Here is a 14,577-nt window from a genome sequence, read left to right on the forward strand (position 1 = left end):
CATTGTGCTCTTGCTCCAAACTGCTGCAAACTCTACTTTAAAAACCCTTGTCAAAACCCGCCTCATTGGTCGACCCCACCCGCCCAATCATCCTCCAGTTTATTGTTGATCGCCAGGAGGGGCATGTGTTCATTGGGCATGACAGTGTGGGGAGGCATCTGAGAGCAACCTGCCTTACTGCGTGTTTGAATGCTCCTCTCCTACCTCTTGGTGCTCTGCAGGGTGTCACCTGCGCGAGAAGGTGCCTACTATGTGCTCACTTTTTCTTCTTAACACCCAACAGCAAAAAAAGGGAGGCCACTCAGCCGTCATTCCCCTTCTTGCCCTTGGGAGTTGAGTTGGTCCAACCCCTTCCCCACAGCTCTGTAAATGTGTCCCTTTTCAAGAATACATTGCTTCCAAGTTATTAAAACTGTTCCCATTGGCCTTTTTGAGCAATGCATTCCTGAACTCACTGTTTTAACAGCTCACCGTTCACAGCCTCATCTGTACCCACTGGTCCTACTGCCCTTTGTCCTTACGTTTGTACAAATTTGTTCACGGGGTCTGCACATTGCTGCCTAGAGTGGCATTTAGTGCCCAGCACTTGTTGCCCAGAGATTGATTAGGAGGCGGTCATGCTGGTGTGGGTCTGGAGTCACATGTAGGCCGAACTGGGTAAGGACAGCAGATCTCCTTACACCATACCCTCCTTCTCCACCACCCTGCCCCCTCCCCCCCCCCAACAACATAAACAAAGCAATCCAGTCTCCACTTGTGCACCCTCCCTCCCCAACCAGGGAATTTCCATTCCTGTGGCAAAATGCACTGTTGACCACATTGTGAACACACCCACCTTGTCCAACATATTGTTGAGTGGGAGCCGAAATCAGAGACCCTGGCTGACAGGCAAGGATGCTACTCACTACGCCACTAGACCTTCCCTCTCCTTATCAATTCTGTCAAAATCCCTCCAACCTTTGGGTAGCTCCATTCAGCCTCCATTGACAATGAGCCCCCATCCCCTCTGCTCTTTTTTTCAATTAGATTCCCTACAGTGTGGAAACAGGCCCTTCGGCCCAACAAGTCCACACCACCCTTTGGAGCATCCCACCCCAAATCCACCCTCCTGAACACTACAGGCAATTTAGCATGGCCAATCCACCTAGCCTGCACATCTTTGGACTGTGGGAGGAAACTGGAGCACCCGGAGGAAACCCACGCAGACGCGGGGAGAATGCGCAAACTCTGCGCAGACAGTTGACTGAGGCTGGAATCGAACATGGGCCCCTGGCACTGTGAGGTTGCAGTGCTAACCACTGAGCCACCGTGCCGCCCTTTCCACAGAACTGAAGCCCCACATCCCCTGATCCCATTTGGGTTACTCCCCCTCTGCCCCAGTGTCTGCTGCATGGCCCCTGGGAGGGTCTGCACAGCGGCAGGATAACGCAGACAGAACAGAACACTGTGCTCCATCCAAAGCCTTAGGGCAAGGGCCCTGGTCCTAGCCTTCAGCCAACAGATGAGTTCCCTTATCACAGTTCCTCAGTTAATGGAACTACTGGACTTTGTTTCACTTTGGCCATCAGTGAATTACGCGGCTGTTGGATGCGTTCCCACAAGGTAATCCTAATACAAGGTAAATAGAAAGCCGGACATAATACCAGCGCTTCGTCGGAGGCTCACTGATGATGTTACCTAGAATGGTGACGAAACGTCTGAAAACTAACCTTCCAGCTCAGCGAGCAAACTCACATCCAGAACCTTAACCTGAGCTACAAATCTTCTCAAAACTCGCTGGTAATCCTTTCGGCCCAACTGAAACGGTCACGGCAGGAATCGAATATCGAACGAGGCTGTAAATTGTTGAATTGCTGCTGACTGTGAAGGTCATGGATTTCAGTCTGCACACGAAAGCAATGACCGGCGCTACCTGCCTCTCTCTCTTTTTCTCACTGTTATTGCTCACTCCGTGTCTGGGTTGCTGTGGCAATGCACAGTTTTACTAGCACTTTGCAGCCTGGAGCTGTGAATAATGATGGCGGAGGTTCCACTGTTGGCTCCCTCACACAGCTGACCGGGAATCTCTCTCTTGCTGTCACTGGCCGGCATTAGCACCTGTCGGAAGGATTTGCGGATGGATAGGGAACCCGTCTGCTGCATAAAATTCAGTCATCAGTCGCAAAATCAAATTGCCGGAAAGTCAAACAAGGGTCCCGGCCCAAAACGTCAGCTTTCCTGCTCCTCTGATGCTGCTTGGCCTGTTGTGTTCATCCAGCTCCACACCTTGTTATCTCGGATTCTCCAGCACCTGCAGTTCCTATTATCTCTCTCAAACTTTGATCTGCTCCTTGCCTGGTAGGTGAGGCAGGACTTTTTAAACACTCAGGTGGTCCTTGCCAGTGTGTCGAATCTTACAGACCATTCAGCCCATTTCTGTGTGATTGGCTCTGTATGTAAGGACTAACCATTTGCTCTAGCCCCACAGCTGTGCAGACATTTTCCTTTTGAGAATTTACCCAACCCCCTTCCAATGGCTATTGTTGAAACAGCTTCCATTATTCCTTTTAATTGGTGCATTCCAGGTGGCACACTCGCTCCGTGTACAGGGAAATGTTTCATCCTCTCTCTTCTGGTTCTTTTCCAATTGTCGGAATTCACCCATCCTCTAGTTTCTGTTTGTGGAATCGCTGTCTCCTCATGTCTGTAGCAAAACCCTTCATGATTATGAACCTCTTCACCTCCTTCCTCATCCTCTCCTCACCCCAGACCTCCCACCCCTCATCAGCCCCCTCCTCAACCACCCCTCACCTCCCACCCCTCATCACCCCCCTCCTCACCCACCCCTCACCTCCCATCCCTCATCACCCCCCTCCTCACCCACCCCTCACCTCCCATCCCTCATCACCCACCTCCTCACCCACCCCTCACCTCCCATCCCTCATCACCCTCCTCCTCACCCACCCCTCACCTCCATCCCTCATCACCCTCCTCCTCACCCACCCCTCACCTCCCATCCCTCATCACCCCACTCCTCACCCTCACTCACCCCTCACCACCCCCCTCCTCACCCATCCCTCACCTCCCATCCCTCATCACCCCCCTCCTCACCCACCCCTCACCTCCCATCCCTCATCACCCTCCTCCTCACCCACCCCTCACCTCCCATCCCTCATCAACCACCTCCTCACCCACGTCCCACATCCCATCCCTCATCAACCCCTCCTCACCCTCTCCTCACCTCCCACATCCCATCCCTCATCATCCTCCTCCTCATCTACCCTTCTCCTTTCACATCCCATACCTTATCGTTCCCCTCCATATCTACCTCCCACATCCCGTCCCTTATCGTTCCCCTCCGTATCTACCTCCCACATCCCATCCCTCATCATCCTCCTCCTCATCTACCCTTCTCCTTTCACATCCCATCCTTTATCGTTCCCCTCCATATCTACCTCCCACATCCCATCCCTTATCGTTCCCCTCCGTATCTACCTCCCACATCCCATCCCTCATTGTTCCCCTCCATATCTACCTCCCACTTCCCATCCCTCATCACCCCCCTCGTCATCTACCCCTCACCTACCCTATTTCACCTCCTCCCCAAATTTCCCCTTCGCTTCGTCCCAACCTCAGCTCCTCCTTCACCTCCCCACCTTCACCTCCCATTTTCTCCTCACCTCCCTCACCTCCCCCAACTTCACTTCCCCCCCACTTCCCCCAAACCTCACATCCCCCTTCACCTACCCCGAACCTCACTTCCCCCTTCACCTACCCCAAACCTCACTTCCCCCTACACCTCCCCCCAACCTCACATCCCCAACTTCTCCTCAACCAGTTCAACCTCTCCTCATTCTGGGGAGGATTGGCTGCCATAGTCCCAGTGAGACCCAGGCAGGGTTTATAAAGGATTGGAATAAGCTCCTGTCAGAATAGAGCCCTGTACATTGTGTGGGTAAATGCTGGGATCAGTCCTGTACCACCCAGTCTCACCAGAGATACGTGTGTGTGTGTGTGTGTGTGTGTGTGTGTGTGTGTGTGTGTGTGTGTGTGTGTGTGTGTGTGTGTGTGTGTGTGTGATTTCCCTTCCAGAGTGAGGAGAAGAGCCGGCAGCTCCAGGAATGGCTGGACTCCTCCAAACAGAAGCTGCAGCAGACCATGAGGAAGGCCGAGACTCTGCCAGAGGTGGAGGCCGAGCTGGCCCAGCGAGTGGCTGCTCTGAACAAGGTGCGTTCCACATGGGGGGCTCCTCCAGGTCCTTCCAGGCTCCACGCTGGGTCCCTTCACCCCCACCTCAGCACGACCCCCCCACTTGAGTCAGCTTGGAGACCCTTCCCACCCAGTTGATGTTGAAATGTTGAACCATAGGGACTGAACGGCAGTGAATGCAGGATGACTCATTAATTGTAGATACATTCTTGTTAAGTAAAGATTTTAAGGGATATTGCCAAAGGCTGGGTCTGTGGAACAAAAACAGAAGTTGCTGGAAAAGCTCAGCAGGTCTGGCAGCATCTGTGAAGAAAAATATCAGAGTCAACGTTTCAGGTCCGGTGACCCTTCCTCAGAACATACATACACGCGCACACACACAGATGTGTGCACATGTTCTGAGGAATGGTCACCGGACCTGAAACGTTGACTCTGATATTTTTCTTCACAGATACTGCCAGACCTGCTGAGCTTTTCCAGCAACTTCTGTTTTTGTTCCTGATTTATAGTATCCGCAGTTCTTTCGGTTTTTATTTAGCTGGGTATATGAAATTAGGCCCAGGATTATAGAATGGTGGGACAGCCTTGAGAGATTAAATGACTTCCTTCTGTTTCTATCTCCACCGCACACAACAGATCAGATTATGACCGGCCATTGGCATGATTGCTCTTAGTTGGGGGTGGGGAGAGGGAGGAGGAGGTGGTTACTACAGGCCCAGGACATGGACAAACAAGACCATTCCTGGTTTTTGCAATCGCCACACAGGAGCTTTGATGCCCTCCCCAACGGGACCTCGGTTAAATAGCTCATTTGAAAGATGCTCCTCTGACAATGCAGCCCACCCTCAGTCCAGCGCCGGGAGTGCCAGCCTGGAATGAGTCCTCAGGTCACCCAGAGTGGGATTCTGCTCCACAACCTCCTGACCCTCAGTTGGAAGTCGTTTCCTATTCTTGTGAAATTTTTTTCTTCAGTTAACATGACCAGCAAGGCCAGCAGTGACTTCCTGTCCCTGATTGCCCCGCAAGAAGCTCAACGAGAGGCAGTGACAACTCAGTGCCTTCCTGGCCAAATGGGGGGGGGTGTGAATAACCAATCATTTTGGAGGGGATCTGGTGTGTAGGCCGGGACTGTGTAAGGAAGGCAGATTCATGGGCCCTGCTGGATATTAGTTGGGTTTTTATGATAATCCAGTCCTTTTGCGACCATTCTGGGATGGCAGGACTGACATGTGAAGAGAGACTGGATTTGGTCAGAACTGCATTCACTGGAGTTTACAAGAATGAGGCAGGATCTCACAGAAACCTATAAAATTCGAACAGGACTGGACAGGGTAAAAATAAGAGGGATTTCCCTGATGACTGGGGAGGTCCAGAACCGGGGTGGGGGCACAGTCTAAGGAATGGGGTAGGCCCTTTAGGACAGAGATGGAGAGAAATGTCTTCGCCCAGGGAGTTGGGGGGCCTGTGGAATTCTCTGCCGCAGAAAGCGATTGAGGCCAAAACATTGAATGTTTTCAAGAAGGAGTTAGATATAGTCCTTATGGCTAAAGGGATTAAAAAGTGAGAAAACGAGAACAGGGGACTGAGTTGGATGATCTGCCGTGATCATAATGAATAGTGTAGCATGCTCAGAGGGCCAAATGTCCTACCCATGCTTCTATTTTCCCTGTTACTATTATTAATGTGAACAGCGTTTCAATCTGGATTTATGAATCCCCTTCATCTAGATTCTCCATGATCTGTGTTGAGATTTGAACTTGCACCCCAGAGTGTAAGTCCAGGTCTCTGGGTTATTTGTGTGGTAACATTACAACATCACACGAGGCCTGGTTCAGGATGGGTGCCACCGCACTGCGGTCTGGGCAGAGCCAGGAGACCAGACCTGCTCTCCATACTGCAGGATTAACCGGCTCGGATTGACATGGGAATCTTTCTGATGCAGGCAGAAGAGAGGCACGGGAATATCGAGGAACGGCTGTGCCAACTGGAGACAGAGCTGGAAGAGAAAAACCAGGAACTGCAAAGGGTAAAGACTCCTAACATCCTAAAGCAGGAACACTTTCTATCCCTGATCAGCTGAGATATCTGCCACAAACACAGAAGGAGCTCAATTGCTTGCAAATACCGCGGACTCATTCAAACAAATCCAGAAATTAAATATAAAGGATCACATTTTACATTGTGTTAGAATAGATTAGAGTAGAATCCCCACAGTGTGAAAATAGGCCATTCGGCCCAAGAAGTCCACACCGACCCTCTGAAGAGCATCTCACCCAGACCCATTCCCGTACCTTCACACACACACACACACACACACATACGTTCACACACAGTCACACACACACATGCGCACAGACAAACACACACGCTCACATTCACACACAGACACACGCACACTTACACGTGTGCATACACACACACAGACACAGACACACACACACATTCACGCAGACACACACACACTCAGACACACACACATTCACGCAGACACACACACAAACGCACGCATGCACACAGACACACACACACGTTCACACACAGTCACACACACACATGCGCACAGACAAACACACACGCTCACATTCACACACAGACACACGCACACTTACACATGCGCATACACACACACAGACACACGCACAAACACACACATGCACACAGACACACACACACATTCACGCAGACACACACGCACTCAGACACACACACACCCGTTCACACACAGTCACACACACACATGCGCACAGACAAACACACACGCTCACATTCACACACAGACACACGCACACTTACACGTGCGCATACACACACACAGACACAGACACACAAACACACAGACACACACACACATTCACGCAGACACACATGCACTCAGACACACACACAAACACACACATGCACACAGACACACACACACACGTTCACACACAGTCACACACACACATGCGCACAGACAAACACACACGCTCACATTCACACACAGACACACGCACACTTACACATGCGCATACACACACTCAGACACACATACAAACACACACATGCACACAGACACACACACACACGTTCACACACAGTCACACACACACATGCGCACAGACAAACACACACGCTCACATTCACACACAGACACACGCACACTTACACATGCGCATACACACACACAGACGCAGACACACAAACACACACATGCACACACACACATTCACGCAGACACACACACACATTCACGCAGACACACACGCACTCAGACACACACACAAACGCACACATGCACACAGACACACATGCACACACAGACATACACACACACACACACACACACACACACACACACACACACACACACACACACACATACACACACACACACACACACACACACACACGCCCATTTGGGAATGTGGCAGAAGGTTTCCTGACCTGGTTATCAGGATGTGGGGCTGGATCATGAACACTCCTTCCTTGAAACTCCTAATGCAGATCTTGAACCCTGGAGGCTCTGGCCCAGAGGTGGAGACACCTCCCTAGGATCACATTATGTTTAGTTGAAATTCAATTCCAGTTGGCACCTGACTTTCCCAATTGTAAGATCCTTTGAAATCAATGAAAACTGCATGGAGCTGATTCCTGATATCCTCAGTTGTTGTGGTGGGATTTGTAACCAGGTCCTCACAGGGCATTATCCTGGGCCTCTGGAATCCTAGCCCAGTAACATTTATCGCCGAACTCATCCCGGCTTCCATGCACAAGGACCTCCTGGGAGGAAACCTAGCAGATCTTAAACACTTGAATAAAAGCAAAATATTGCAGATGCTGGAAATCCGAAACAAACACAGAATGCTGGAGAAACTCTGCAGGTCTGGCAGCACCTCTGGAGAGAGAAACAAGAGCTAACATTTCTAATTCCTAATTAATCTTCATCAGGATTGAATTGCAGAAGGGTCACATCAGACTGGAAACATTTAACCCCGTTCCAGTGTTTGCATAGATGCTGCCAGACCTGCTGAGCTTCTCCAGCCACAAGAAGGGGAGAGGGAGGGAGAGGTGGTGGAGACTTGTGTCATTGATGTTCTGCCCCAGCACGTTGTGAGCCTGTGCAGGCTGGGGGTCTAAAGCCTGTGTTGTTCTCGTGCGCAGGCCCGGCAGCGGGAGAAGATGAACGATGAACATAATAAGCGCCTATCGGAGACTGTCGACAGGCTCCTCTCTGAATCCAATGAGCGGCTACAGCTCCACCTGAAGGAGAGGATGGCAGCCCTGGAGGAGAAGGTGAGAATCCACCTCTTAACTGGAAATGTGTGGTGCGGAGAGGCGGTGAACTGGGGGGGAGGCCACGCACCTCTCACTCGACAGGAATGACAGAGATCGATAGGAAGACATCGAGGGAGATGGGTACTGTATGGGAAGATGAGATTGAGGTAAGGGATTGATAGTTGATTGGCTGTGGTTGGGGATGGGGGTTGGTGGTTGGCCGACTGATCTACGCCACCTTCCAACATCCAAAACCGAATGAACGGGAACGTTGCTGATGGACAGGGTTGAAGAAGCAGCATCAGTTCAGACGATGAACATAATCACCAAGCGTGCAGAATAACTCAGGGGGAATAATGGCCCACACAGATTACAGGCTGAGTGAAGCAGATGGTTGCATTTATGTAGAGCCTTCCGCATCACATCGGGGTTCACAGCCAGCGAAGTCTTCTTTATGTTCAATAATGTCATCCCATCGTGTTAACGGAATGGGAACGTGCAGTCAGCTTGCACACATAGCAAGATCCCACAAAAAGCGATGTGATTGTGAAGTTGTCCATCAATATTTGAATAAAGTTAGTTAATTGATAAATATTGTCCAGGGCCCCTGTCAGGAATCCCCTCACTTGTTTCACAACAGCGCCAAGGTGTTCTTCACATCCAGCGAAGAGGACCAGTGCGGCATTCCCGCAGCCCTGGGCACTGGGAGTGTCAGTGTAGAGTTTGTGCTGGAGTCGCTGGGCCCTGAACTTGTGACTGAGGTGTGGCTGCCTGGGGAGATGTGATGGGTGTTGAATTCTGCAGCTCGGGAAGAGGCCATTTGGCCCTTCACATTCAGCGAAAGGGCTGCCCTAGATAGTCCAGCAGGTTTACACTATCAGCTCGCAGGTTAGCCCCCTTCAGGGATTTCTGCGATAGGAGATATTTAGGGATGTCGCTGTTGAGGTGTACCTAATGAACAACAGGAATGTGTTTGAACATTCACACCCATGATGTATTTCATTGGCGGTGTGCTCCAGTTCATTTGGGAAGGGTACGTTGCTGTGGCAACCAGCAGGCCACTGGGAGAGGTCTGGATTTCTCTCCCTCGCTGGGATGACCGGAAATCTCTTCTGATTCTACCACTTGTTTGTTGGTGGCCTCTTGGAAGGATTTGTGTGTTAATACACGATCCATTCAGTGGCATTATAAACCCACCTTGCTTGGCCATTGAGGCCAGGAGTGACATTTGAACCCAGCAGCCCTAGCTCAGAGACAGGACACTACCTGCTGTACCGCAGGACATTCTTGTTACTGTACTTGCTTTACACCTCTATGATGGGAGCAATTTCTGTCATGTTTTTGTCTGCTGTGCATTTTGTGTGACAACTTCTCCGTTCCTCTTAGCCTGACAGCTAAGAAAATCTAACCTCTGTCTTTCCTTTTCTGTCTCTTTCTTTTCCGTTTTTAACGCCTCGCCTCGTAGAACGCACTAAGTCAGGAGCTCTCTAACATCAAAAAGGTGCAGGAGGAAGTGCTACTCAACAAGGTATCTTCTCCGCTTGGGCTAAATGGGGTTGCTCAAAAATCCTTCAGCGCTGGGCCAAGAGCCAAGGGGGCTCCAATCCTGAATGGATCACTGGGTCAGTTTCCCACAACCGATCTCGGAAGTGAAGGGACTTATTGGCCAGAATCGCTCTTCGCACCTGGGAGCGGGAAGAAGTGTGGGAGGAGGAACTTAGTGGTGTGCGCAACTGGAAATCAGCTTCTGGACAACTGGACAGAGGCTTTTGCAGTTCAGACCTCTGAGCTTTCAAGGGTGGCCAATGGATGGCAAGCTGATAGGATGGAAGGAGGGGTCAGGGGCTTGTGTGTATACCCCCTCCCCTCCAGAACTCGAGGATATCTACAAGGGCTGAATGCCGACCTTTCAGTGTGATACCTCTGACCCCTTAAAGCGACTATGGGAGCAACACTGCTCTTTGAGCGATTGTAACGCTCAACTCCAACACACATCTGTGAAAGTCGGACTCCAGAATGGATGTTGTGAGAATGAGGGAGCCCAGATGACCAGAAGTATTTAAACAGGAGGCAGATTGGATGTTGAAGTAACAGGGAGGGTAGTGAGGAGCTGGCACCAGGGAGGTGAGGCCTGGTCAGATAAGCTGCGACTTTGAGGAATGGCAGATAGTCTTGTGGGAACAAATGGCCTGAACCTGCTTCTGTTTCTTAGGTTTTGTTACATCGCTGGGCTGGCTTGTACCTCGCAGTGGGTGGGCAGGCTGTGGGGAAGCCTGGAGTTGGGTTACTCACTGCAGAATTCCCAGTCTCTGACCCACTGTCTTTCCATCGGTTAATACAACTCCACTGAGTATGCCCTCATGTCTAAAATGTTAAAAAGGTTCAGTGAGTTGACCAGAGAATCACTCAACATGGAGGAAACCCAATGAACCAAAACTATGCCAAACCTACCACTAGCCCACTTGACCTCTGGCCTTGAATGTTGTGACATCTCAAGTGCTCACCCAAGTACCTTTTTTAAAGAGGTTCGAGGTTACCTGCCTCTATCACCCTCCCAGGCAGGTGCAATCCAGACCCTGCACCATCCTCTGGGTGGAAAAATGTACCTTTGCCCAGTAAACATCTCCACCAGTGCCACAGCTGCTCCTCTCCTGGTTTATACTAGGGCCAGCCACTGAAGATTCTGGTTAGCAGCAGAAATTGAAGAGAAACACCAAATCCGTACTGGTCAGTCAGGTAAACAATGAGACAACATTTAGTTGCCCTTCTGTCTTTTAACATACAGATAACGAATGATCAGTTTCCAATATAATCAAGCATGAGGTCTGCATTGTAAATATTTCTTTATTGATTTAATTATACAACACACTTACTTTTAAATATATATTAACATTTTAAAGATGAAGGTAGTGAACGATTAGAAAGCAGCATCGCTAAGGTCCTTCAAGCAGACGAAGGCACAACTCAGTGTCACTACAAAACACACAGAGCTGGAGGCACCGGGTTTCCTTCATGGCTGGTGCTGAGTGAGCTGACCACAACAGTGGGGGTGGCATCACTACAGATGGCATTATCCCTGGGTTCAGGGGGAGGTGGTGAGGGGGGAAAAGAGACAGAGAAGGAACTGGTATCCGCAGGCTCCATGGCAATACTGTGGGTGAGGATGTGGGTTTATGTGCGAGTGAACTCTCTCCTTCCTTCAGTAACGATGCACGATATGCATGCGGTGTTTTATTTTAATGCTGCTGGATTGTATAGAGCTGCCAAACCACATTCACAAATACAAACCGTTTACAAATTATTTCTTTGGGAGTGAGATCTTGAGGCTAGAGTTTGAGCCAGGTTTTTCTGAAATGGCATGATGGGGGTGATTTTAACTCAGTAACCATCCACTAAGACAATATGGAAATCAGACCCTCAGGAAATATTACCGCACACAAAAGGATGGTAGAAAAAATTGGAATTATCTTCCTCAAATTGCAATTGATGCTCAATTGGGTTAGTTTAAATCTCAGATTAATAGGTTTTATTTGTTAACCAATGATATTTAGAGATCTGTCAATCACACATCAGCCATGATCTTATAACAGGCTCAAGGGGCTGATTGGCCTCCCCCGTTCCGATGTTCCAGTAAATGGTGATGAAAAGAGCAGGCTGTTTGTTCCAATATTCAGGCTTTTCAGGATATTTCACTCATAAACCCCCTCCTGAACACAGTCTGAATCCTTTATGGAGACACGCTTTCCTCTGATTGGCAAACCATGAACGTTGGGACAGATCATGAAATTTGAGCTGGGACATTCGGGAACTCAGAGGGTCATGTGTATTGAGCAAACCCTTCCATCTCCCTCCCAAAACCCGCCCCCCCAAAGAAGCTTCCCCTGCTGTCAACTGGGGATTTGAAACCTTCAACAGTCTGAAAGAATATAAAGGAAATAGGAGTCAATGGAGTTGACTTACAGCTCGGTCATGGTCTAATTGAATGATAGAACAGTTTGATTGGGGCAGAATGGCCTCTTTATGTTGCTGACTGTAGATTGCTGCTATGCAGGTCACTGGGACTGGATGACTCTGAATTGTTTGGAGTTCAATGTTGAATAAATTGTGTGGTTGGTGCCGTTTGACATATTTTATTTAACTGACTGAATGTTTGCTCCATTTGCCTTCCCTGTGTAATGTATAGATATGTTCACGGCTGCTACACAAAGGAGTGCAGGTTGCACTGTACAATTCACAACAAAATAAAGAACTGGAAGGACTCTTAGGCATCTGGAGGCTATGAAAATAAAATGTGAGGCTGGATGAACACAGCAGGCCAAGCAGCATCTCAGGAGCACAAAAGCTGACGTTTCGGGCCTAGACCCTTCATCAGAGGGTCTGATGAAGGGTCTAGGCCCGAAACGTCAGCTTTTGTGCTCCTGAGATGCTGCTTGGCCTGCTGTGTTCGTCCAGCCTCACATTTTATTGTCTTGGAATTCTCCAGCATCTGCAGTTCCCATTATCTCTGGAGGCTATGATAGTCATTTTACAGCCTAGAAAATGCATTTTGAAGTGTGTGCACTGTTGTAGATTGGAGCAAAGCACAGGAAACCAATTTACTGTCAGCAAGCAACAATGAGATAATGACCAGACAATTAGTCTTTACTGATGTTGGTTGAGGGATAAATATCAGACAGGACATTGGGGTCTCTCCCCTATCGACTTGGAAGTGGTGTCTGGGGATCTTTTGCCTCCTTCTGACAGGATTTTGCCTATCTTGGGTGAGCATTGGGAAAATGGTATCTTGTAGAGTTTGACTCTCCCTCAGTACCGCAGTGCCAGTCTGCTTTATGTAGATGTGTCTCTGGATTTAGGATTTGCAGGCAGATCTGGCAGCTAATTTGTGCACAGCAGGATCCGACAAACGGTTGTGGGATAAATAACCAGTTCCTGTTGTTTCAGGGATAGCAGGAACTGCAGATGCTGGAGAATCCGAGATGAGAAGGTGTAGAGCTGGATGAACACAGCAGGCCAGACAGCATCAGAGGAGCAGGTTTTCTGAAGAAGGGTCTAGGCCCGAAACGCCAGCCTTCCTGCTCCTCTGATGCTGCTAGGCCTGCTGTGTTCATCCAGCTCTTCACCTTGTTATCTCAGTTCCTGTTGTTGTTGGGTGGGGTATGAACGGTAGAATATACCTGTGGAGAATCCCTGACCCAGCCTTCAACATTATTGTTTTTCTCAGTCTGAACCTTGGCTGGTAATGCAAATAAGACATCTGCAACAATGCAGCACCCCCTCGGCACTGCACTGCTGTAATCACGTCTCTGTAGGACATGTGACGCCCTGGGACAAAGGTGCCAATTCTGACCGATCGCTGGCACTTCTGCCACGGGTCACCAGGGACCTTGACGAAATGAGAGGTGGTTCGAACGTTGCAGAGCCAGTGGGATTGGCTGGTCTGGCATTGGGATGATTGGCCGACTTTATCTCCTCACAGGAGCAGTTGATGGCCGAAGTGGAGAGGATGCAGACGGAACTGGAGCAGTTGAGAGCAAAGACGGGCATTCGGGATGCTTACTCGAGGTAAACAGAGCAAAAGTCAGGTTCGCTTGGGAGCCATGAATTGCAAAGCCCTGGCGTTGCCAGTAGTGACCAGTGAAACATTTCCCTGAGCTCCATCCGAGGTCAACCACCCCAAACCCAAGACAACTGCACTTCTCACTCGTGGATGGGAACACTCCTAGAGGTGCCGTCTCATGACCTCTCAACTTGGACTGCCCCCCCCACTCCACACCCCCTCCTCCCCGCCCCACCATTGGTCCCTCCTGCACAAGAATTGGAAAATAAACAGACACTTTATTAACCGATTAACTGTGATGGTTAACGAAACCGGATTTTGCCCTGACCCATCTCTGATATTTTATTTGCTCATAATTGAAAGGGAGTAAAATATTAAAAATGCAAAAATAAAATATTTATTACATCGCTGTAATTTTCTTCTGGATGTTGGACCTCATCCATGATGAGAATTGAGCCCATGCTGTTGGTACTCCTCAGCATCCAATGAGTCATTCCACACACGGAGCAAATCAATTCCCATGGCTTCCTCTTAATCGCCCTTTGTCGTTATCCAGTCCAAGATGGGAAACAAATTCT

General features: G+C 49.5%; 1 protein-coding gene across 7 annotated transcripts in view; it reads left to right on the forward strand.

Annotated features, from left to right (window-relative positions):
* The window catches only part of ppfia3 (PTPRF interacting protein alpha 3), a 151,718-nt gene that overhangs the window by 72,977 nt on the left and 64,164 nt on the right, over positions 1-14,577 (forward strand). For 6 of the 7 annotated variants that reach the window (XM_059640442.1, XM_059640440.1, XM_059640441.1 and 3 more), the window contains 5 exons: positions 4,072-4,206; positions 6,131-6,214; positions 8,329-8,460; positions 9,908-9,970; positions 13,919-14,004. In XM_059640442.1, the coding sequence (XP_059496425.1) occupies positions 4,072-4,206; positions 6,131-6,214; positions 8,329-8,460; positions 9,908-9,970; positions 13,919-14,004 (500 nt within the window). The remainder of the gene's footprint in view (positions 1-4,071; positions 4,207-6,130; positions 6,215-8,328; positions 8,461-9,907; positions 9,971-13,918; positions 14,005-14,577) is intronic. The other variant, XM_059640443.1, reaches the window with a different exon arrangement.

Source organism: Stegostoma tigrinum, chromosome 38 (assembly GCF_030684315.1).
Source record: "Stegostoma tigrinum isolate sSteTig4 chromosome 38, sSteTig4.hap1, whole genome shotgun sequence".
In the NCBI taxonomy this organism is placed as follows: Eukaryota; Metazoa; Chordata; class Chondrichthyes; order Orectolobiformes; family Stegostomatidae; genus Stegostoma; species Stegostoma tigrinum.